General features: G+C 39.2%; 1 protein-coding gene across 5 annotated transcripts in view; it reads right to left on the bottom strand.

Moving 5' to 3' along the window:
* The window catches only part of CNTN3 (contactin 3), a 380,656-nt gene that overhangs the window by 11,925 nt on the left and 341,808 nt on the right, over positions 1-26,923 (bottom strand). For 4 of the 5 annotated variants that reach the window (XM_081528272.1, XM_081528273.1, XM_081528271.1 and 1 more), the window contains one exon: positions 16,142-16,328. In XM_081528272.1, the coding sequence (XP_081384398.1) occupies positions 16,142-16,328 (187 nt within the window). Of the gene's footprint in view, positions 1-15,707; positions 15,841-16,141; positions 16,329-26,923 lie in introns of those variants that run through there. The other variant, XM_081528275.1, reaches the window with a different exon arrangement.

The raw sequence follows: 26,923 nt of genomic DNA, 5'->3' as shown, positions 1-26,923 counted from the left end.
TATGTCCACAGTTTTTATTCACTAATCCCGTATCTTGTCAAAGGTAGATGCCAACTTAAGATGTTATATGTAACTGACTGCCATTTTAAGGCAAGAAGTACAACACAAGGATTAAGAAAAAACTTTTGTAGTGTTACTAGAAAATAAGTTTGAGCTATTCCCCATGTGTCCCTAAGGAATGGTTCATGCAATGATAAAGTAAGATACTGAATTGGGTAAACAATCAGGAAAAAATATCAGTTACAATTCACCATGGTGTCAGCAGGACAACATATGGCTGGTCACTGTTCTCAAATATGGCATAACAGGATTTAGAATGAATTTTCTAGCTCAATGGTTTTGAAAGTCCTCCAAGACATAACCCAATAAATGCTATAAATTTCACAAAGACCAAAGTGAAAAATTTGCACTGACCATCAGCTTGAGAGCTTGAATATAGCCGATCATATTGAGGCTGAGAAGACAAGAAACATAACAGAAAGAAAAAATAAGAAAAAAACAGTGAAACAATTGGTGTGTTAATTAAATACTTAAATGATTTGTTAACTAACATAGTTCTAAGTGTTAAGGGAAAAAGCAGACAAGGAGGTGCCAATATCTCAAGTGGATTTTGAAAGATGATATGAGTTTCACATGCAGGGGTTGGGCTGGGCGTGGCAGGGGGTATCTGAGGCAAAGCACACAAGCCAGGGTGCAGAGGCCAAGAACTAACACGGTGCCATGGGGGGCTCAGCTCTGACAGTACAGGTAAGGATGAGGGGAAGGGATCAGAGCAAAGGTAGTTGGAGAGGCAGGTAGGAGCCATATTCTAAAGGGTCTAGAAGGTCAAAGGAATTAGCAAAGGAATTTTGTTTTGTAGGCAATTGGCAGAAGACTGAAGAAGGATCAGATTTGTGGAGGCAATAGGTGTGTGCTTTCATAGATCTTCTGTGTGGCAGAGGGAGAAGGAGGAGAACCTTGGTGGAAGCTCCGTAGGGAATACACTGTAGCACTTTGTGTAAAAGGCAATAAAGGTCCAAATGCAAGTGATGGTAGTGGAGTTGGAGGGATGGAGCTGAACCGGAATCTGTGAACAGGTCATGATGATGGCGGTCATATGAGTGGTGGTATAAGAAGGAAGTCTTGGCAGCCCGGATGAATGATACAGGCCTTGCAGAAAAGGTTTCTATCTGGAAATCCCTTTCAGTCACTACATACTCAATAAGCACTTGCTCTGTGTCAGAGATTCTCCTAAGTACAGTGAGCACAGAGGTAAAGATGTTGTCTGACTTCTAACCACGGACCACGTTAGTGGTTCCCAGAGATCAGTACTTGTACCACTAAGATGATTTACGTAGATAATATTTTAATCGCAAATATTTGCCTATATTTACATTAGGGGGAAAAAAAAAACCTACTACATCCAACTCTTAGTTGGATGCAATTATTCATAAGATGATTCTTTTTGATGAGGCTGAAATTGGCACATCAGTGGTAATCTACTTCAAATACAACACATAGATTAAACTGTGATCTAAATAATGACACAGAACAAAGGGCATTACACAAACAAATAACTCAGATGTTTTCAGTTGCACACAGATGTCTGGTAAACACCCCAAAACACACAGTCATAATTCAAATTAACTCTGACCTAAGGATATATTTACTACAAATAATTCATGTCAAATTAAGCAATCAAGAAAACAATATCACTCTATTAATAACAATCATTAACACTCCAATTGGCTCATTGCAAAACTTATTTTCATGGACACATTTTTGGCAAATTGATTATGTTTCTTTTTGCTATTCACTGTAGTTTTAACTGTTAAACTTTTCTCTATTTAAATAACTGATTTGCTTTCATTTTTATAGAAAAAAAATTTAGGACTACCATCTTGTAATGAAGAGAATATTAATCATGTTCTGTTAATAACAATGATACAAAGCCTTTTAAAATAAATATATTTGAGTATTAAAGTAAATATATTAGGGAAATAATATCAGGTCATTTGAGTATGTGAGTAAAATCTTGCAAGAATCATTCAATGACTGGAGATTGTAAAACATTAAGCAAATTATGAACAAAGTTTGATTATTGTATGATCCAAACTTCCCTTTCGTATCTTCATCCCTACTTTCGACTTCCACCCTTTAGTAATCATTAGTTACCTTGTATTAGGGGCTTCTCTGATGGTTCAGTGGTAAAGAATCTGCCTGTAATGCAGGAGACATGGGTTCGACCCCTGAGTCTAATCCCTGGGTCAGGAAGTTCCCCTGGATGAAGGCATGACAACCTACTCCAGTATTCTTGCCTGGAGAATCCCATGGCCAGAGGAGTCTGGTAGGCTACAGTCTAGAGGGTGGCAAAGAGTTGGGCACGACTGAAGTGACTGAGCCTTGTATTAAGCCTTAACTGCTCTTCTTTTCTAGCTTACTAAGGTCAAACTTCAAATATTAACCCTTTCCTTCTTTATTTACCTTTAAGTGAAAGTGTTAGTCACTTAGTCATGTCCAACTCCTTTGGACCCCACGGACTGTAGCCTGCCAGGCTCCTCTATCCATGGAATTCTCCAGGCAATAATACTGGAGTGGGTTGCATGCCCTCCTCCAGGGGATCTTTCTGACCCAGGTATCGAATTTGGGTCTCCTGCTTTGCAGGCAGATTCTTTACCACTGAGAAGTCCACCTGGGAAGTCTTTACCACCTGGGAAGTGCTAACACTATGCCCTCTCTGAGACATGAACTCAGAACCTTCAGATTATGAGACTGATGTACTGCCACTTCACTAAGAATTTACCTTGGTGCACCAACAAACAGCAAGCCTGAAACATCACAGACAAGATCTACCTAGTACACTTCAGACTTACTTCTGCCATTTACAAGTCACCTGTACCAAGCTTACTCCCTTGACCTTATAGAAGCCACCGTGTCTCAACTGCAAAAGAAGGAAAACAGCTGGCAGATCTATTGCTGAATTTAAAAACGCAAGACAGTGAAATATATGAAACTGTAAAGCTTCAAATCAGACGCTGCAACCTGAAAGTTCCCGAAAGCCAGAACCAGCTAACAAATATTTTTTGTCTAACCCAAATAACTATCTTAATTTTGGGTAGGTGCCAACAGTTAAACTTGGGAGGTTTCATTTAAGTTCTAGACTTCTGGTTTCTTTTGCAAAACCAGATGATGAGAAACACTGGTCCTACAGTGATGGATAGAAAAGATGGGATGAAGGAAGAAGAGATTGTCCCACCCATCCACCATTGCTTATTTAAAGCCGTCTGTCCATTGAAGGCATTTGAGGTCATCATTCTTCTTTCTAAATCAAGAGTCATTTGGGGTAATTTTTACATATCTTGAGGATATTTAATTGACATATTTATATAAGCAACACAACTGCACTCATCTCACATGCTAGTAAAGTAGTGCTCAAAATTCTCCAAGCCAGGCTTCAGCAATACGTGAACCGTCAACTTCCAGATGTTCAAGCTGGTTTTAGAAAAGACAGAGGAACCAGAGATCAAATTGCCAATATCCAATGGATCATTGAAAAAGCAAGAGAGTTCCAGAAAAACATCTATTTCTGCTTTATTGACTATGCCAAAGCCTTTGACTGTGTGGATCACAATAAATTGTGGAAAATTCTGAAAGAGATGAGAATACCAGACCATCTGACCTGTCTCTTGAGAAACCTGTATGCAGGTCAGGAAGCAACAGTTAGAACTGGACATGGAACAACAGACTGGTTCCAAATAGGAAAAGGAGTACGTCAAGGCTGTATATTGTCACCCTGCTTATTTAACTTATATGCAGAATACACCATGAGAAACGCTGGGCTGGAAGAAACACAAGCTGGAATCAAGATTGCCGGGAGAAATATCAATAACCTCAGATATGCAGATGACACCACCCTTATGGCAGAAAGTGAAGAAGAACTAAAGAGCCTCTTGATGAAAGTGAAAGAGGAGAGTGAAAATGTTGGCTTAAAGCTCAACATTCAGAAAACTAATATCATGGCATCTGGTCCCATCACTTCATGGGAAATAGATGGGCAAACAGTGGAAACAGTGTCAGACTTTATTTTTGGGGGCTCCAGAATCACTGCAGATGGTGATTGCAGCCATGAAATTAAAAGATGCTTACTCCTTGGAAGGAAGGTTATGGCCAAGCTAGATAGCATATTGAAAAGCAGAGACATTACTTTGCCAACAAAAGTCCGTCTAGTCAAGACTATGGTTTTTTCAGTGGTCATGTATGGATGTGAGAGTTGGACTGTGAAGAAAACTGAGCGTCGCAGAATTGATGCTTTTGAACTGTGGTGTTGGAGAAGACTCTTGAGAGTCCCTTGGACTGCAAGGAGATCCAGCCAGTCCATCCTAAAGGAGATCAATCCTGGGTGTTCATTGGAAGGACTGATGTTGAAGCTGAGACTCCAATACTTTGGCCACCTCATGCGAAGAGTTGACTCATTGGAAAAGACCCTAATGCTGGGTAGGATTGGGGGCAGGAGGAGAAGGGGACAACAGAGGATGAGGTGGTTGGATGGCATCACCGACTCGATGGACATGGGTTTGGGTAGACTCCGGGAGTTGGTGATGGACAGACAGGCCTGGCATGCTGCAATTCATGGGGCCGCAAAGAGTCGGACATGACTGAGCAACTGAACTGAACTGAACTGAATCCAGCTGGATGGGGTAAATGAACTTGCCATATCTATGAAGGCTTGAAGTTGAAGATGCTGTAGGAGAGGATATGAAGGACGAAGGCGCAGGCAGTATAGGCAGATGAAAGAGCAACTCAGGGATCCCTAAGCATCTCTTGATACCTGCAATTTATTCTTAGCTCCTTCAGAAACATTTTTAATGATCCTTATTACTGGCTGGTAGGATTGATTATCAGTGTCTAAAAATGTTTTGGCGTAGACTATACTATTATTGAAAGTCTCTGCAAGTCCTCTGTTCCTCACCCTCTGTGAGAAGATCAAGCTCCCCGTCTCTCTCTCACTGACAAGCAGCTTGGCCACAGCACTTGTGGTCCCCTGCCGTTAGGAAGACAAACGTCCCCTTCTCACTGGCATCTCACAGACATCAGGCTTCATCATATAGCTTTCTTCAGGCAGTGGAATGAAAGCAAATGTGAAATGACACCTTTAGAAGGCACTGAAGAGCATGGTTCATCATTTTCCCTCTGCCGTGAGACCAGCATGACTCGGAGAGCAGCTGTTCCTTCATTCTGGGTCCTGGAATGAAGATGGAATAGACTGTATCTGAACTATACCAGTGATGGACATGCAGTATGAATGGGAAAGAAACTCTTGTAAGTTTAAAGCTTCTGAGGTGTGGGAATTTTCGATATTTGAGCTATGCTAGCCCAGTCTGACAGCTATTAAGCAGTAGCCTAAGCAGCTCTAGCTTCCCTTGGTGGCTCAGAGGCTAAAGCGTCTGCCTGCAATGCAGGAGATCTGAGTTCGATCCCTGGGTTGGAAAGATCCTCTGGAGAAGAAAATGGCAACCCCCTCCAGTACTCTTCCTGGAAAACGTGAAGGATGGAGGAGCCTGGTAGGCTACAGTCCACGGGATCACAAAGAGTATTACATGACTGAGCATTTTTTTTTTTTTTCATTTTTTGGGATTCCCTGATAGCTCAGTAGGTAAAGAATCTCCCTGGTTCGATTTCTGGGTTGGGAAGATGGCTGGAGAAGGGATAGGCTACCCACTCCAGTATTCTTGGGCTTCCCCTGTGGCTCAACTGGTAAAGAATCTGCCTGCAATATGGGAGACATGGGTTCAATCCCCAGGTGGGGAAGATCCCCTGGAGAAGGGAAAGGCTACCCACTCCAGTATTGTGGCTGGAGAATTACATGGACTATATAGGTCACGGGGCTATCATTATTTGGGTTATAATCCTTAGGAGTATACAGTGGAAGTTAGAAATAGATTCAAGGGATTAGATCTGATAGATAAGAGTGAGGGAAGAACTATGGAAGGAGGTTCGTGCCACTGTACAGGAGGTAGCGATCAAGATCATCCCCAAGAAAAAGAAATGCAAAAAGGCAAAATGGTTGCCTGAGGAGGCCTGACATAGCTGAGAAAAGAAGAGAAGTGAAAGGCAAAGAAGAAAAGGAAAGATACACCCATCTGAATGCAGAGTTCCAAAGAAGAGCAAGGAGAGATAAGAAAGCCTACCTCAGTCATCAGTGCAAATAGAGGAAAACAATAGAATAGGAAAGACTAGAGATCTCTTCAAGAAAATTAGAGATACCAAGGGAACACTTCATGCAAAGATGAGCACAATAAAGGACAGAAGTGGTATGGACCTAAAAGAACCAGAAGATATTAAGAAGAGTTGGCAAGAATACACAGAAGAACTACACAAAAAAGATCTTCATGACCCAGATAATCATGATGGTGTGATCACTCACCTAGAGCCAGATATCCTGGAATGGGAAGTCAAGTGGGCCTTAGGAAGCATCACTACGAACAAAGCTAGTGGAGGTGATGGAATTCCAGTTGAGCTATTTCAAATCCTAAATGATGATGCTATAAAAGTGCTACACTCAATAAGCAAGCAAATTTGGAAAAGTCAACAGTGGCCACAGGACTGGAGAAGGTCAGTTTTCATTCCAATCACAAAGAAAGGCAATGCCAAAGAATGTTCAAACTACAACACAATGGCACTCATCTCACATGGTAGCAAAGTAGAGTCAAAATTCTCTAAGCCAGGCTTCAGCAGTACGTGAACCGTGAACTTCCAGATGTTCAAGCTGGATATAGAAAAGGTAGAGGGACCACAGGTCAAATTGCTAACATCTGTTGCATCACTGAAAATGCAAGAGAGTCCCAGAAAAACATCTATTTCTGTTTTATTGACTATGCCAATGCCTTTGACTGCGTAGATCACAACAAACTGTGGAAAATTCTTAAAGAGATGGGAACACCAGACCATCTGACCTGCCTCTTGAGAAATCCATATGCAGGGCAAGAAGTAACAGTTAGAACTGGACATGAAACAACAGTCTGGTTCCAAATTTGAAAGGAGTATGTCATGGCTGTATATTGTCACCCTGCTTATTTAAGTTATATGCAGAATACATCACACAAGATGCCAGGCTGGATGAAGCACAAGCTGCAATCAAGATTGCCGGGAGAAATATCAGTAACCTCAGATATGAAGATGACACCACCCTTATGGAAAAAAATGAAGAAGAACTAAAAGAGCCTCTTGATGAAAGTGAAAGAGGAGGGTGAAAAAGTTGGCTTACAGCTCAACGTTCAGAAAACTAAGATCATGGCATCTGGTCCCATCACTTCATGGCAAATAGATGGGGAAACAGTGGCTGACTTTATTTTTCTGGGCTCCAAAATCACTGCAGATGGTGACTGCAGTCATGAAATTAAAAGATGCTTGCTCCTGGGAAGAAAATCTATCACCAACCTAGACAGCATATTAAAAAGCAGAGACATTAATTTGCCAACAAAGGTCCGTCTACTCAAAGCTATGATTTTTCTAGTAGTCATGTATGGATGTGAGAGTTGACCTATAAAGAAAGCCGAGTGCTGAAGAATGGATGCTTTTGAACTTTGGTGTTGGAGAAGACCCTTGAGAGTCCCTTGTACTGCAAGGAGATCCAACCAGTCAATCCTAAAAGACATAAGTTCTGAATATTCATTGGAAGGACTGATGCTGAAGCTGAAACTCCAATACTTTGGCCACCTGATGCGAAGAACTGACTCATTGTAAAGACCCTGATGCTGGGAAACATTGAAAGTGGGAGTAGAAGCAGGCAACAGAGGATGAGATGGTTGGATGACATCATCAACTCAATGGACATGAGTTTAAGTAAGCTCCGTGAGTTGGTGATGGACAGGGAAGCCTGGCGTGCTGCAGTCCATGGGGTCGCTAAGAGTCAACATGACTGAGTGACTGAACTGAACTGAAGCAGCTCTCATGAAACACGGTGCATTTTTGTACCTGCATGGAGTTAGGTACTGACGTGAAAATGGGCTGGAGAGAGTTGACGGGATCTCTCTTAGGAATTCCAGTTTCATTTTTCAGTTCCATCTGGTTGGAAACCCAACCCAGAAGGCTGGCTGAGTTCCACACTTCATTAGAACTAACTTGATACATGGTCTACATTTTGAAATTTGTGTAATCACATCTCAACTTTCATAACCTGTAGATTTTTCCTTTGTCAACTCAATTTCTACTGTATTGGCAATATAGTAAAATAGAGAGAAAATGATACTAATTCTAGTAGAAAGTAGCACAGTGACAACACTAATTGATAGGCTGTAACATTATTTCATAATTTCAAATGTGTCAAGAATAATATTATGTTCAAGGGTTTAATTATTATCATTCTTTTAGCACATATAATGATATCCTCCATATATCTGATTATCAGACTCCTCAACACCAGCTCTATAAGTTTTACTAAGTCTGCAGCCACTTGACTGCATACAGGCAATTACAACAAGGCTATTGATTGGATGAAGCTGGAAATATAAGACATGTCTACCAATAGGAAAATGGCTAAACTGTGATGCATTATCATAATGGAATGTTATACATACACTAACATATTTATGAAAATTATTAATGACCTAGGGAAAGTTCTGATACCTGGTAACTAAATACGTGGCTAAACCTCCACTGTCTAAGAGAAATACTTTATAGAATATAAGTTTGAAAAGAAAGAACAATTTTAAAATGGTGTTTCTGAGTGATAGGATTATGGGTAATTACTTTCTTCTATTTTCCGCCATTTTTCAGCAATGAATGTTTTCCTTTATTTACAAAAAGTAGAGGTTGTTAAAGAATATTGCTGTCAAGAATTTTCAGTAGTGATATCTTCATAGTGTGGATAGGGAAATTGGCACTGACTTTCAAAACATGGAATTTTAAGAACATATGTTTGCTGTGACTTAAGGCAAAACTCAATAGATTTATTGACTACCTGATGGTAATGAGCCGACTTACATGATAAGTGGTAGCTTGAAGATATACTTTCCACTTGGATTTCACTTAGTTAAACATCAGCATTTGTAATTAAACTGCTAAAATATATGACATGGTGCAGAAAACAAGTCACCAAAATCCACTTTTTCCCAAATAATAAGATATATTTGTCCTGAAATCACAAATTGTAAATTTATTTACCATAGGAAATTGACTCCATTTTTTATAAACCCAACAAAAATACCTGCTTCTTAACTTATTTTAAACTCAGAAAAGACTCTGTGTGTGCGCGTGCTAAGTTACTTCAGTCATGTCCAACTCTCTGCAATCCTATGGACAAACAGGCTCCTCTGTCCATTGTGTTCTCCAGACAAGAATACTAGAATGGGTAGCCATGCCCTTCTCTAGGGGATTTGCCCAAGCCAGGAATCAAACCTGCATATCTTATGTCTCCAGCACTGGCTGGAGGGTTCTTTACCACTAGCACCATCTGGGAAGCCTAGAAAAGACTTTACTTGGGGTCTAATCTAGAAAGTCAGGGAAGAAATCCTTTCTTCATTTTTAAATGATTGGGGATTTCCTTAACTAAAATCTCTCCTTTAGAATAATATCAACATGAAAATTTGTAGTCTATAATTAGAACATTTACAAATTTTTAGAGAATTCATGAGCAAGGAAGACCAATTTTCAAAAAAGTACCAAAGCTCCTACCAAGTAAAGTTCATAAGATTTATACATTTGTAAAAAGGGAGTATTTGATTCTGTATTAGCTGAAACTTCCTAATGGAATCCTGATTAAATTCACTGTTATATTGCTATCTTGCTTCAGAGCTTACAAAATCAGGAATCCCTTTCCTGAAGTCCACAGACTGGGGGAAAAAAATGTCTAAATCTGAAGCATGTGCATTGTTAATAAACAGTGTATTCTAATGCTGTATGTGTGATCTGTGGCATGTCATAAACAGACATGAGTAGGTGATATATATATACACATATATATGTATACACACACACACACACACACATATACATGGTATGTGATACACACAAAAGCCACAAAAGCCAACAAATACTATTTAGTCACTGGGAGAGGAATTGTCTTTTACTCTTCTTATTGGTTTCAAGAGAAAGCTGGATTTGGGGGCCTTGAGCACACACGCATGCACAGGTCCTTCATGGCTTCCCTGGTAGCTCAGTGGTAAAGAATCCTTCCTGCAATGCAGGAGACGTGGGTTCAATCCCTGGTCCAGGAAGATTCCCTGGAAAAGGAAATGAAAACCCATTCCAGTATTCTTGCCTGGGAAATACCACGGACAGAGGATCCTGGCCGGCTATATAGTCCATGGGGTCGAAAAAGAGTTGGATGTCAACTTAAACAACAAGTCCTTCATATTCCTTTAGTGCTAACATCACAAACAAAGAGGAAGCAGGTTCAGATGTCTGAACAGACAAGACCATGTTGCTAGCATTTAAAATGGAGAATAGCTTATTTTTCATTATATTTATTATTTTGTCATTGTTATTTATTTACTATTTTTTAACATCCAATGATACTGGTTTCCTAACACAGGAAGTTAGTTTTCATTTTCTTTAAGTTTATTTAAGTAAAAAGAGAAGTTAGTTTTTAAGAAAAAATACTAGGTATACATTAGTAGAGAATGCCTACAGAAATGGCAAAAATTGAGAAAGCAGATCATCATCTAAAATTTGAGAAGCCTTACACTGATATATATATGCATCCTGAGTCTTAGAGTGGTTGGTTATATAATTAAATTGTACCTATAAAAACTCTAGAATTTCCAAATTAGGTATTCGAAGCAGGAATATTCATTTTATCAACAGATTCTGAAATATTCTGACTCATATTCTTTCCCTGCTTGTTTTATTCACATTTCCTTTTTACTTCCTGAGGACACACTTAATTCGCTTCCTTAAATTCAGGCAATTAATTTTGGCTCAACTTACACGGATGAGCATTCCATTTGGACATGTGAACACTCAAGTGAAAAACTGACTTCACCATTTAATTTCACTGTTTTCTCAAGTAGATACTCATGTATAGTCATTGGTGAAGGCATAAAACATAGGATTCCCTTTCTTCAAGGGGAGAATCTGTGCATGTGACAGAGGCCAGGCCAATCAACGTTTTCTACATACTGGCTACAACTTGGCTCTGAGTGGAGGAATCAGGAAGGAGCTGCCCAATTTTCCCAGCATGCTGAGTTGATAGAAATGGGCTTGGAGGTGCTCACTGGAAATTCTGTTACTCTGAAGAGGGTATCTGGTGAGAATGATGTTACCATGGAACAGAGAGCCAAGAGATAGAGAGTCTTGTTGGTTTAATAAATACGTATAGGGCACCAACTATGATTACTTAGGCAGTAATGATAGAGCAATGATCAAAACAGGGAAAATCTCTGCCCTGCAGGAGTCTGCCCTTCAGTCAAGGAAGATTGGTGAAACAATAATAAAATAAATATGAATATGCCACAGCATGTATGATGCCTCTAAGCGTCATGAGCAGGAATAAAGCAGCAAGGAAGATGAGGGGAGGGTGGGAGATGAGGTGCAGTGCTTTTAAATATGGCAGTCAGGGGGCACTGAGGTTACATGTGAGCCTGGGGGAGGCTGCCACACAGGCATCTAGAGGAAGAGTCTTCCCGGTAGAGGAAAGAAAATGCAGAGGCCCTTAAAGGAAAGTGGAATGAGTCAGGTGGAAAATAGTAGGAAACAAGTCTAAGTAGGATTTGAAGTTGGATTACACAGGCCTTGTCCAATGTTTTAAGGATTTAGCATTCATCTGGAGTGGGATGGGAAGTAACTGGAAAGATCAGAGCAGAGAAATGACACCGTCACTCCTACTCTGGGTGAGGGAGGCAAAGGCAGCTGGGCTGAATGACCAGGGCACTGCTCTGATCCCTGTGAGGGCTGTACCAGTTGGTACCAGGGCGGCCGCAGTGAATGCCTTAAGAAGTGGTGGATTCCTGTAGAAGTCAGGTTCTGGATCAGGTGTCGGGTATAAGAGAAAAAGAAAAGTTGAGAGTGATCCCCACCCAAATTTTGTGCCTGAGTAAATGAGATAATGGGATTGAGTGTACCAAGATGGGGGAAAACTGTAGAAGGGCCAGGTTTTAAATGGGGTGAATAATTTAAATAATTTAGCTTTAGAAATGGGTTTCCCTGGTAGCTCAGTTGGTAAAGAATTTCATCTGCAATGCAGGAGACCCTGGTTTGATTCCTGGGTCAGGAAGTTCCCCTGGAGAAGGGATAGGCTACCCACTCCAGTATTCTTGGGCTTCCCTGGTGGCTCAGATGGTAAAGAATCTGCCTGCAATATGGGAGACCTGGGTTCGATCCCTGGGTTGGGAAGATCCCCTGGAGAAGGGAACAGCTACCCACTCCAGTATTCTTGCCTGGATAATCTCATGGACAGAGAAGCCTGGTGGGCTGCAATCCATGGGGTTGCAAGGAGTCAGACATGACTGACAGTCAATTTGAGATAATGGATGATTCTCAAGGATGCAAAGAGCTGAATCTACCCACAATGAAAGCCAGAATTACCACTTGACTTTTCAAAGTCATACAAAGCAGAATATGTGGCCTTCACATTCTTTCTTGCAATCTCCACACATAAACTTCTTAATATGTCTCCTTTCAGAAGCCATATCATTTCATCATTTATATGCCATCTGAAATTTTTCCTCATCAGCACACTTAGATAAAAGTTGTTCTTAAGAGTTAGCTCTCTTTGGGTTGCCAGTAACAAAAATCCATCTTATTTAAAGATGCTAATTAGTGTTTAACTTAGAAATGCTTTAAAAAATACAAGTATTTGGATATCAGAAATTAAGTGCTTAATGGAAGCTACACGTGCAGTGTTTAACTTGAGAATCCTTGTATTATTTACATTAATCAAAAATATCACCCAAGATCTGAATGAATATAAAGCCTTGCATACAGAATTCCCTGATTACAAGTACATGAAACTTGCACATTCTAAGCAAGATGGTGAAGGACTCCAGAAATTTTGGAGCTTTGAATTCATCATGTTCAGTCAAGAGGAAATACATAATACTTCACACTTATCGGCTTTAGATTTTGTTCATCCATCTAGCCACCCACTCAACATTTAAGGAGGGACCCCCAGTGCCATGCTGGGCACTGGGGCTGGGTGAATAAGACACAGAACGACTCTTTCCCCATAAAGTTTACAATCCATAGGAGACGATAGACAGCAACGAAGGACTCAGAGATGCTATTTTCGTTTTTTATGCCTGAGGCATGACAATAATTCTCCCTCATAATGATAATCACAAAATCCCTATCAAAGTTCTTAACTAGGATTTCAAGCTAATACCACATTAAAGGTTAGGATGACTATTAAGAGCTGTCAGAAATACTTTTAAAGATTTTCTTAGTTGTCATTTTGATATATTTGAAAAATTATTACCATAAAATTTCAAAATTAACAATGGTCTTTATATACAATCTTTGAATAGTTACGGGATTTTAATTATCTCTATGAATTTCCCACTCTGCGTAAGAAAACTTTCTTTAATAACACCGACAGCCCCACAGACAAATTCCAGTTAAATTATGGCAGTAGGGATGTATCATTTTGAGGAGGATTTTACCGAACTGTTGGAATTTCCATCACGCTCCAGCTCCATGAGCACAGAAGTTCTGTCTATCTCTGATCACCTTACCTGGTTCCTAAACACAAAGTAAACTCCCAATAAATATTGGTGCTATGTATGACAGGAACATTCTAATTGTATGGTTGAAAGAGAAGATAGCACAGTGATTAAGACTAATTTGTATGGCTCTCTGGCTACTTACTCTGTGATCTCATGGAGTTATATATAACCTCTCATATAATTATATATATAGTTATATAATGTCTCAGCAAACTCATCTCCAAAGTGTGAGACTACTGATAATTTCCAAGTCACCGTGTTACTGTGAGTATTAAGAATCAATACATGAAACACACTTAGAACAGTGACTGGAAATTGCTCTCTAAATCGTTAGTCATTAAAATCATAATCATCATCATTATTGTAACCTGCAAATTTCTACTTTAGATGGGGTATTTATATGCTATCTTTAAATTTCAAAGGGGTTTTGCTTCCTTTTAAAATTTTATTTCACTCACTGTGCATTACCATGATATTCCTATTGATTTATAATCAATCTCTTCCTTCTGTCTAACCAATTCACTAAGCTCTTCACTGATTCCATGATGATGTCACACTGTCTTTTACAATCATAATTTCTTAGTGAGTAACCACATCAATTATTAAGTCAGATGAAAGAACCAGATAAATCTGTTTGCATATATTTGTGCAATCAGAAATTTTGATTAATACTGTGCTTTGAATATATAAATAATGATGTGTATTTAAATCCTACTAATTCACAAGTGTTACTGGGAGTACCAAACATACTTAGTGAGAAGTTCTAAATGCAGAATATTTTTAGCTTATTGTCACATCTATATGTTCCATGGTCTAAACTCCAACCACATGCTATAAATTAGAGATTGGGTCAGGCTTCTCCTAATAATTAGTGAAGGACAATTAATTATCACATTAGATGGCTGCTTGTAAATGCATGCTGCTTAAAGGGATTAAAGTGTTTTATTGCTAAAGGTTTACTCCAAACTCTCTTTTCTATAGATAATATTAATACAAAAGTAACCATATGGACTTTCCTAATCAAATTAACACTGGTTAAAACAAAAAAATCCAAAGTAGTAGAATTATGTTGTTGTTGTTTGTTTTTCACTTTTTGGTCACACTGTGTGGCATGCAGGATCTTAGTTTCCTGACCCAGGACTGAACCCATGGCTCTCTGTAGTGGGAGTATCTTAATTGCTGGACCACCAGGGAAATCTCTAGAATTATCTTTATATGTATGTTTTAACTTAGATCTTCCCTGGTGGCTCAGATGGTAAAGAATCTGCCTGCATGTGGGAGATCCCTGGGTCAGGAAGATCCTCTGGAGAAGGACGTGGCACTCCAGTATTCTTGCATGGAGAATCCCATGGGCACAGAAGCCTGGTGGGCTATAGTCCATGGGGTCCCAAAAGAGTCAACACTAGCCAATACAATTATATTTTATACTATCGTTGTTCTTAGAAATTTTAGCCAGCCAATGAAAATCTGGGAATTATATATGGAAATAGCATTAATGAAGTTGGTGATCAAGCAAAATAACTATTTCATTCCCATATAGAGCAAGTTTAAAAACATATTTTACTGAGCTAATTAATTTTGGGAATAAATTTAGAAGAAAAATTGTTTTCTGCAAGTCAAAGTAATACATCATTATGGTAAAATTAAAGTTAATCCCTTCATGCCTCACATTCCTCAACTTTAAAAAAGAAAGAAAAATGATACCTATCTTAATGTGGTAGGTCTGAAGTGTAGATGTGAAAATACATGTCAAACATGTGGACATAAAATGTTCTCAGTTGCTATGATGATGATGACAATGTAACTCAAGTGGCTGCATTGCATACAGTGACTACACAGATGCTGGCTGCTATCAGTTTCATGGAAATATATGTGAACAGCAATCAAACTGCAAATCACTGATTTTCTTGTAGCCTAACTTAAAGCCACGTTAATGTATAGCTCATTATTGGTGTTTGTGACTGCACCTGTGAATACACAGTTACCAAAGACTCAGCTTTGAAGGCAGCACTGACTGACATCTCTGGTCAGATTTTTAAAAATATCAATATATTCATGTGGACCAACATCTTTGGATGGTAACTTTTTATTGTACACTGCCCTCTTTGGAATAATGTAGGAAAGAAGAAAAAAATCACTTTTGATTGTTTGGCCTGAGCTTTAAGTTATTCATGCTTATCAAAAATCCTCAAGGTTTGGAGACCTAAAAATACACAAAACAAACCAATTAGTATGATCACATTTTTAAAAGAAAAGTGGATAGACTTGACTGAACATCCACACTAAGATTTTTCAAATGTGCACATTCATATTCACATGGAATTTCTAACCAAAGATTTAGGGGAGTCAGGAAGACATGTATGTGTGCCTCTGAGTTTGAGCTGGCTTTACAGAATCCAATGGGCTTATGGACTTGGGTTGTCCATCTAGAATAATAAAGAAGACTATTATTTTTAAATGGAAAGTATGTTTTTTTGCCATTTAAAATATCAGAATGTACGTACGAGTTTTCTTGGTGGTTGCATTAACTGTGGCACTAAAGGGACCGGTACCAGCGCTGTTGAAAGCCCGGACAGCCGAGTAATATGCCAGGTTGCTCTTCAAGCCACGGAGTCTGGCTGATGTCACATTTCCTGCCACTTTCAGTTTGCTTGATGACTCCTCTTCTCCTCCATTATTCCAGTACCTCACCTGGTAGACAGAAAACATAAAAGATGCGGAGGGTTGATAAAAGAGCATCCTTACATTAAATGATTTTCACTAACACGGGCACTGTAATTTATGTACTTCATCAGTTATTCCACAAGTAGTTATTAAGGACCTACTATGTGCTAGGTGGCTCAGTGATAAAGAAACTCCCTGCCAATACAGGAGATGAGGGTTCAATCCCTGGGTTGGGAAGATCCCCTGTAGGAAGAAATGACAACCTATTCTAGTATCTTTGCCAGGAAAATCCCATGGACAGAGGATCCTGGCAGGTTACAGTCCATGGGTCCTCGCAAGGAGTTGGACATGACTTAGCATCCAGGCAATGTGCCAGGTCCTGCTTTAGGCTCACAGAGGTGAAAGAAAAGGGATCCCAGGAGGAGACAGATATTAAGTATGCAAATAAACCAGACACATTCAAAGAGTGAGTGCTACATGCGAGTAGACCATAGCCTTATAAATGGGAAAATGAAGGAGAAATCTGCATTTCTAATAGAGTGAGCTGCTCCTCTTTCTCAGACCCTAATCAACCTGGCCCAAGTTCTACTCCAGAAGGCTAACAGCTATGCTTAAACTCTAAAGGATGGTGAAGATTCCTTCTATGAAGAAAGTGACTTGTCAGAGCAAAGACCATCAAAAAGCCAGGACTGTCCAGTGGCTTGTTCTACAGTGATAGCTAAGTGTCACCAAGGCTCCCTGTGCAGGCAGAGCTGCTGCAGAGAACAGGAATGCAGGTGGCAGGTAAATTTATGGATATATTGAAATATTTTATTTGTATTTCATTATACTGAATTGTGTAATATGATATGAAACTTCTTATAAATATATATATTTACATTCACAGTATAAAAATATAAAAGTAAGTTATGAGAGCATTTGATAAATTAAAGAAATAAGGGTAGAAGAGATAATCATAATAAGACATGTTGCCCAGTGAACTCCAATTTATGCAATGAAGTTTGGCTATGTTTGCTAGAGAGTCTGTACCCTTCATAAGCAAAAAAAAGAGACAAAACCAACAGCAGCAAGAAAGTTACCAAATGGTTCCTCAGGTTTTCCTGTGATATGTGCCCTTTGGTTTGATTTTCATTGTTCTACTTTGACAGCAAAATATGAAAACAAGAAACTATTTCTATAATTTGAGTAAGTAAACAGTTGCTTGAGCACTATGAAAAAGGCAATCAAACCTTAGCCATCAGAGTCATGAAGGCAATAGAGACTTGTGGGGTCTGTGGAAAAAAGACAGGCAAGTCTCATCTTTGTAATGGAACCCCTGCTCAGCGCTGGCTGATGGGGAGAAGATAGATCCAGTGTTTATGTCTTTTTACAAAAGAAAGCAGAAATCCTGCTTTTAATGTCAAATGGCCTAAGTGAAGAGTTGGCTCCATCTTTTAAAAACAATGTGTAGACAAACAAAATGTGTTTATAGGCTGCATAGGGTAAACCCATTTCAGTTCTCTGAGAAAAATACACCTAAAGTTACAGTTTTGTTTCGTTTTTTTTCTTTTAAATGATAAACTATAAAATTATTTCTTTAAAAAATTAGTAGTAAAATATAAAATCTCAGGTTTTTCAATAATAATCACAAAATGTCACAGTAATATTATGCTAGATAAATAATTTCCCCATATATGTGCATGTATATCATGCATGTATGTTTACATATTTATATCAATGACCCCTTAAATACATGCAAAATACTGGGCTAATGGATAGGTGTATGTGCATTTTTCCTGGAAAGCAGCTGTCAGTTTTCAAAAAAACCTTGAAAGGAAGATGCAAGCCCAAGTGACTAGGATTAAACTGATCATGTAGTTCCTACAGCTTTAAAGCATTAGATATACTACAACTTGGGCTTCCCGGTAGCTCAGCTGGTAAAGAATCCACCTGCAATGCAGGAGACCCTGGTTTGATTCCCGAGTCGGGAAGTTCCCCTGGAGAAGGGATGAGCTACCTATTCTTGGGCTTCCCTGGTGGCTCAGATGGTAAAGAATTGTCCCGCAATGCAGAAGACCTGGGTTTGATCCCTGGGTTGGGAAGATCCCCTAGAGGAGGGCATTGAAACCCATTCCAGTATTCTCGCCTGGAGAATGCCCATGGACACAGAAGACTGGCAGGCTACAGTCCATGGGGTCAAAAAGAGTCGGACATGACTGAGCGACTAAGCACAGCACAGCACATACTAAAACCTGATGATAAAATTGTAGGAAAAAAAAAATCCACCTATCTGACAGACACCATTTACCATTCTCAAACAAAACTACATGTTTTTTTTTTAAATTAGAAATAACATGCCTAACTGTCTTTTATAAAGTCACACCCAATAAATTGGGGCTTCCCAGGTGGCGCAGTGGTAAAGAATCCATCTGCCAATGCAGAAGGTGTAAGAGATGAGTTCGATCCCTGGGTTGGGAAAATCCCCTGGAGTAGGAAATGGCAACCCACACCTGAGCACACGCATGCACACATGTGACAGATGGCTAATGGCTACTGAAAACACACTGAGTTAGCCAAAAATTTCATCTGGGTTTTCCTATAATGTCTTACAGAAAAATGCAAATAAACTTTTTTGACAACCCGATACATTCTAAATTCGCCAACTGTAAGCACTAGAGGTATTGCTAGGTTTAGATGACTCCAAATATAAAATGCTCTCCCTGCCCTTGAAAGCATTGTCTAGTTATTAACTAAGAATGACACATAATTGATAATTTTAATAAAACATTATGGGCAACCTCAAAACTTGTGGCCGGGGATATAGCATAGATTAGGGAAAAGATCATAATCATGAGCTTTAGTAAAGGTCACTCAACAGATGGAAGGGCAGAGGTCAGTTGAAGTTACGTAATCAATCAGGATCCTTACATACTGGCCTCTTGTTAGGTTCCAACCCTTGTACCGTTCTTCTTGTATTCAAATTACCTCAATATAAGTTGCCTAAGAAATCTCTCCTTAGAAGACTGATTTAAAGAAGAGATAAAAACAATTTTCAATTGGCATACGGATTATCTTTCATAAATCAATTCATAAAAGGTGCTTGAAGGCTCTTAATATCAGCTTCTGAAGCACTTCAAGCAATCTCCATGTATCAAAATGAGAGATTTATTTTTAGATCTCAGTTGCTGACAAGTATTATCAATATTTAATCATAGAGAAAATTAGTGCAAAAATTGAGCATGGTATTAGTTCGAAGTGATTACATGATCTTCTCAAATAGCTTTAAAAGTTGAATAAAAATGCATATAACTACAGCATAAAGAAATAAAGCAGTGACATATATATTTCTAAGTAATAAATCAGTTACATTTTGGTCAAAATATTTATATGAGGATAGATATTTTTATTACATAAGTAATAAATTACTTATATTCTATAAAATTTTGTTCAAAATATTTATATGAGGATAGACTATTTTTAAAGACGGAAAAGCCAAGCATGAAAAGAGACCAAAAGTTCCACACCTGAGGACAGAATATAACTCCACACTAATTTGGATTTCCTAGGCACAACCACAGTACAGGGATGAAGAAGGAAATGGGTCCAGGCTGAAGGAACAAACTCTGAAAACACAACTGTGTAAAAAGAGTTAGTGTAACACTGACAGAACATGAAGGCAGCATCTACAAAGGATGAGCAGAGAAAGAAATACTACAAAGCTCATGAAGAGCTCTGCCGACAAGAAACAGAGTCAGCAGACTGGACCACAGGAGACCAGCTATAACACACTTATCTGAAATGATCTTAAAATAAGTATATTTAAAATGTTTAAATTTACTCAAGGAGGGACTAAACTTATGATATGAGAAGAGGAGAGAAAGAAAAAAGATGGGGCAAATCTGAAAAATATCAAGTAGAATTCCAACCCCTGAAGAATACAGTGTTAAGAAAGAAATCAGTCCCAGAACTCAGCTGAAGACTGGAAGGCATAGAAGAATGGATAATTTCAGAACATGAAGAAAGAAACAAAAATTATGAAAGCCAAGTTAAGAAACACTGAGAATAAAATGAAATGTTTCAACCAGAGTTCCAGAAGGAAAATTCCAACAATTAAAGGCAACAATTAAATAGAAAATGTCTTGAGAATTTTCCAGACCTGAAGAAACACAGACGTTTTCGTGTGGTAGCTTCACTATGAGTTCAGAGCTGGCAAAAATAAAAGGCAAAGCTACTCCAAAGAAAAAGGTGATTAAGACTGAACTGTGGCTCTCAACATTGTTTCATCACCTGAGAGGTACAGGCCATTCTCTTCATCAGTAGAGGATGACCCTGCCTTGGTTTTTGCTAGAGGGAGTGTGCCCCAGGGGTAGCAACTGCATTCCTTGGCACAGCAGATAGCAGGAAGGGAGGATGCTAAAGTAGAATCAAGCACAGGAGGCAGATTTGTCTTAGTCATCACCATAGCTCTGCCACTCAGTACAAAGCTTGTACACATCAAGTACCCAATATTGTTTAATTTGTAAATAACTTAAACACATGCAGTTTACAAATGCCTCCCTCCTTCCCATCACAGAGATACAGCAGAAATATGTATCTGGTCTCTGCTGGAGTTTCCTGACACACACCTCCCTCCAAATCCTTAGGATGTCAGAAGTGATAAGTGTCATTGTATGCCAACAAGATATCTGGTGACTGTGCCTTCCTGGTTACCTTCAGGATGGAGACTGGTTGCCAGGGTAATCAACCTTGTAAATTAGAGGGTCGGAATTTTGAGGCCCACCTCCTGACACAAGGCTGGAGGTTAATTTAATTTGGTTAACTAATAGTCAATGATTCAATCCTTCCTTCCTGGCAATGAAGTGCTAAGGTGCTTCAGTTGTGTCCGACTCTTTGCAACTCTGTCCATTGTAGCCTGCCAGGCTCCTCTGTTCCTGGGATTTCCCAGGCAAACTGGAGTGGGTTGCCATTTTCTCCCGCAGGGGATCTTCTCAACCCAGGGATCAAGCCCACGTCTCTTATGTCTCCTGCATTGGCAGGCGGGTTCTTTACCACTAGCGCTACCAAGCCTACATAAAAAAACTCTAACAGACAAGGTTTGAGGGCTTCCTAGTAACTGAACATATTGAGGTGCTGGGAGAATGGAGGGCATGGAAGTCCTGTGGCCCTTCTCAGGTACCACATTCTAGGCATCTCTTCTACTTACCTGTTCCTGTGTTGCATCCTTTATGATAAATGGATAATGGTAAGTAAAGTGCTTTCCTGAGTTTTGTGAGCCATTCTAACAAGTTATCAAACCCAAGGAGGGGGTTGTGGTAACCCCCCAGTTGATCAGAGGAGACCTGGACTGATGGCATCTAATGTTTGTGTGTGGTGGGTACCAGTCTTGTGGGACTGAACCCTTAACTTGTAGGAAAGTGAAAGTGTCAGTTGTTCAGTCATGTCCTTCGCTTTTCGATCCCATGGACTGTAGCCAGCCAGGCTCCTCTGTCCACAGAATTCTCCAGGCAAGAATATTGGAGTGGGCAGCCATTCCCTTCTCCAAGGAATCTTCCCGACCCAGGAAGCCTTGTAGTATCTGAAGCTAACTCCTTGTACAGTGTCAGAATTGAATTGTATTTTGGAACACCTAGCTGGTTATCAGGGGCTTCTCTGGTGACTCAGACAGTTAACAATCTGCCTGCAATGTGGGAGATCTGGGTTCAATCCCTGGGTCGGGACAATCCCCTGGAGGAAGGCATAGCAACCCACTGCAGTACTCTTGCCTGGAGAATCCCATGGACAGAGGAGCCTGGTGGGCTACATACAGTTCATGGGGTCCAAAAGAGTCAGACATGACTGAGCAACTAAACACAGCACAGCTGCTGGTATCAGAGAACAGGTTGGTGCAGAGAAAAAAACAAACAAACAAACCCGTATTTTTCATGTCAGAACTGTTCTGTGGATAGAACAGAGAGGGATATTTTTTCTCCTTTAATTCACCAAGCTGGTTACTCAAGTCCTAATACTCTATGTGCCTATAAAACACTGGGACTCCAATTTCTTGATGAGATAATAATTTTTTCTTTAGAACTGTAACACCAGTTCACAAGCCAATATATTTTGATCTGAGTAGGTAAACAGAAGCAAACTTGAGGAATGTCAGGATTTAAAATGCTATCTCTATTCCTGCAAGTAATTTGGTTATTCGGAAAACTAATGTCCTTGCAGTGAGGAGTCCTTCATATTATGGCATCACAGATTTCATTTAACCTTAAAACAAAATGCAGTTTATGAAAATAATCTACTGAAAAATGGCACCTTTTTTAGCCATTAAAGTACAGGTATTAAGTCAGAAATGCAATTTTAATAGACTGAAATAATTTTGTGTATACTTCTAGATTTTCAGGGAGACAAATATTTCATCTTAGCTGCCAGACAAAACACATTTCAATAAATATCAGGCAGGCAAATGCATTCGATGGTGTTTAAGAAGACAAATCCAGATCTATCTTCTACTCTTCTTTAGGAGTTCCCCGGCAGCTCTTCCCTGCTTGGCTCTCAGTCCCTGGAGGGCTGACTTGTGAGAACTACATGCCAGGCTCGCTGACCCTCCGGCTTCTCACTGGATGGAGACGAGATGGAGCAGGACGCTGTGGGACCCACCAGGTACAAATCCTTTCTGTGTCCCCTATTTCTTGTTTGCAGGAGATAGTTTCATTTAACCTCCTTGACCTTCCCTGATTTCCAAAGGGCAGATTCAAATAGTTGCTTATCAGGAAAGGGAGGAAATGCAGAAACTAAGGAGAAGCAGTAAAGAAATAATAGTGCATGGGAGTGGAGTGGAGGCGCAGGGTCCTCAAGAAATATATTTAACAACACCTCTGAGTTCTTCTGCAGGAACCAACCAGCACCCTTCCCCCCATCCAGGTAAAGGATGAGCACAAGATTCCTGGAGTACTTCCCTGTTACCTCACCAACAACCAATTAGAAAAACGTCTGCACGTGAGGAAGATAGATGAAGGCTCTGATCCCCTCCCCAAATGATTCTCCCTTTAAAAACTTGCACGGTCAAGCAGAATCTTTAGAATCGGTTTGTGGACACGAGTCTGCCATCTGCCCAGGTTGCTGGCCTCCTGAATAAAGCAATCTTTCCGTTCCTACCAGCACTTGTCTCTTGAGCTTTTGAGAGGTGAGCAGCCAAACCTGAGTTTAGAAACAGAGAAGCCAGGAGATGGGCCGGTGCAAGGTAAGAGAGGCTGGGGTATTTAGTCTCTCAATGCTGAGTGAGTCACAGTTTGGTAAGGACAATATTTGCCTAATAACAAACCCAGCTTTGTTTGGGCAACCCGCACTCACACACATACTTACTGCTCTCTCCAGCATAACAAATCCTTCCATTACCTCCCAACAGTCTGCTTTTTATTTACTCAATTCATTTTTTGCTGGCTTTCTATTTATTTAAAAGGGCTTGAATTGTCTCTATCCAATTTTCCTATGTACCTGTGACTCATCGTTCTAGAGTGAAGTTAATTCTTTGCCTGATTGTAAGGAATCAGACTCTTTCTATATGTTTTGATTTTTGCCAGTAGAAATTTTATATTCAAAAAAAAGTTCAAATATTTAACATCTTTTCTTATTCTAATTAAAATGATGGGAGCTAAATATATTCCATACAGCTATTTACAACAGGAGGCTGAACAGAGATATTAGTGAAGTTTCAGTTTGGACTTCTGTATACATTTTTTTTTTTTATTCTTCAAACACATGATAATTTATTTCATTAATTATTGTTGAATATTAGATGGTTTCCAGTTTTTCTTCATTATGGAAAAGTAACTGCCTTTATTCAGGTAGAGTTTGTTTATTTGTTTTTTTGTTAGAAAGGCATCTTTGAATATTTGAGAGGCTTAATGTGGCTATTTTTTTTTCTTTTTTAATAAATTTATTTATTTTAGTTGGGGGCTAATTACTTTACAATATTGTAGTGGTTTTTGCCATGCATTGACATGAATCAGCCATGGGTTTACATGTGTTCCCCATCCTGAACCCCCCTCCCACCTCCCTGCCCATCCCATCCCTCTGGGTCATCCCATTGCCCCAGCCCTGAGCATTTGTCTTGTGCATTGAACCTGGAATGGTGTTCTGTTTCACATATGATAATATGCATGTTTCAATGCTATTCTCTCAGAACGTACCACCCTCACCTTCTCCCTCAGAATCCATAAGACTGTTCTATGCATCTGTGTCTCTTACTCTGTCTCGCATATAGGGGTATCATTACCATCTTTCAAATTCCATATATATGCATTAGTATACTGTATTGGTGTTTTTCATTCTGGCTTACTTCACTCTGTATAATGGGCTCCAGTTTCATCCATCTCAATAGAACTGATTCAAATGTATTCTTTTTAACGGCTGAGTAATATTCCATTGTGTATATGTATCACAGCTTCCTTATCCATTCATCTGCTGATGGACATCTAGGTTGCTTCCATGTCCTGGCTATTGTAAACAGTGCTGCGATGAACATTGGGGTACATGTGTCTCTTTCAATTCTGGTTTCCTCGGTGTGTATGCCCAGCAGTGGGATTGCTGGGTCATATGGCAGTTCTATTCCCAGTTTTTTAAGGAATCTCCACACTGTTCTCCATAGTGGCTGTACTAGTTTGCATTCCCACCAACAGTGTAAGAGCGTTCCCTTTTCTCCACACCCTCTCCAGTATTTATTGCTTGTAGACTTTTGGATAGCAGCCATTCTGACTGGTGTGAAATGGTACCTCATTGTGGTTTTGATTTGCATTTCTCTAATAATGAGTGATGTTGAGCATCTTTTTATGTGTTTGTGAGCCATCTGTATGTCTTCTTTGGAGAAACGTCTGTTTAGTTCTTTGGCCCATTTTTTGATTGGGTCGTTTATTTTTCTGGAATTCAGCTGCAGGAGTTGCTTGTATATTTTTGAGATTAATTGTTTGTCTGTTGCTTTGTTTGCTATTAATTTCTCCCATTCTGAAGACTGTCTTTTCACCTTGCTTATAGTTTCCTTTGTTGTGCAAAAGCTTTTAATTTTAATTACGTCCCATTTCTTTATTTTTGCTTTTATTTCCAATATTCTGGGAGGTGGGTCATGGAAGATCTTGCTATGATTTATGTCGGAGAGTGTTTTGCCTATGTTTTCCTCTAGGAGTTTTATAGTTTCTGGTCTTACATTTGGATCTTTAATCCATTTTGAGTTTATTTTTGTGTATGGTGTTAGGAAGTGTTCTAGTTTCATTCTTTTACAGGTGGTTGACCAGTTTTCCCAGCACCACTTGTTAAAGAGATTGTCTTTTCTCCATTGTATAGTCTTGTCTCCTTTGTCGAAAATAAGGTGTCCATAGGTGTGTGGATTTATCTCTGGGCTTTCTATTTTGTTCCATTGATCTATATGTCTATCTTTGTGCCAGTACCATACTGTCTTGATGACTGTGGCTTTGTAGTAGAGCCTGAAGTCAGGCAGGTTGATTCCTCCAGTTCCATTCTTCTTTCTCAAGATTGCTTTGGCTATTCAAGGTTTCTTATATTTCCATACAAATTGTGAAATGATTTGTTCTAGTTCTGTGAAAAATACCATTGGTAGCTTGATAGGGATTGCATTGAATCTATAGATTGCTTTGGGTAGTATACTCATTTTCACTATATTAATTCTTCCAATCCATGAACATGGTATATTTCTCCATCTGTTTGTGTCCTCTTTGATTTCTTTCATCAGTGTTTTATACTTTTCTATATATAAGTCTTTTGTTTCTTTAGGTAGATATATTCCTAAGTATTTTATTCTTTTTGATGCAATGGTGAATGGTATTGTTTCCTTAATTTCTCTTTCTGTTTTCTCATTATTGGTGTATAGGAATGCAAGGGATTTCTGTGTGTTAATTTTATATCCTGCAACTTTACTATATTCATTGATTAGCTCTAGTAATTTTCTGGTAGAATCTTTAGGGTTTTCTATGTAGAGGATCATGTCATCTGCAAACAGTGAGAGTTTTACTTCTTCTTTTCCTATCTGTATTCCCTTTATTTCTTTTTCAGCTCTGATTGCTGTGGCCAAAACTTTCAAAACTATGTTGAGTAGTAGTGGTGAAAGCGGGCACCCTTGCCTTGTTCCTGACTTTAGGGGAAATGCTTTCAATTTTTCACCATTGAAGATAATGTTTGCTGTGGGTTTGTCATATATAGCTTTTATTATGTTGAGGTATGTTCCTTCTATTCCTGCTTTCTGGAGGGTTTTTATCATAAATGGATGCTGAATTTTGTCAAAGGCTTTTTCTGCAGATAATCATATGGTTTTTATCTTTCAATTTGTTAATGTGGTGTATCACATTGATTGATTTGCAGATGTTAAAGAAACCTTGCATTCCTGGGATAAAGCCCACTTGGTCATGATGTATGATCTTTTTAATATGATGTTGGATTCTGTTTGCTAGAATTTTATTAAGGATTTTTGCATCTATGTTCATCAGTGATATTGGCCTGTAGTTTTCTTTTTTTGTGGCATCTTTGTCTGGTTTTGGAATTAGGGTGATTGTGGCCTCATAGAATGAGTTTGGAAGTTTACCATCTTCTGCAATTTTATGGAAGAGTTTGAGTAGGATAGGTATTAGCTCTTCCCTAAATTTTTGGTAGAA

This window comes from Giraffa tippelskirchi, chromosome 9 (genome assembly GCF_054371585.1).
Source record: "Giraffa tippelskirchi isolate mGirTip1 chromosome 9, T2T-mGirTip1v1.2.pri, whole genome shotgun sequence".
Classification (NCBI taxonomy): domain Eukaryota; kingdom Metazoa; phylum Chordata; class Mammalia; order Artiodactyla; family Giraffidae; genus Giraffa; species Giraffa tippelskirchi.
The sequence above is the reverse complement of the archived record's forward strand: the minus strand, read 5'-3'. Positions and strand labels throughout refer to the sequence as shown.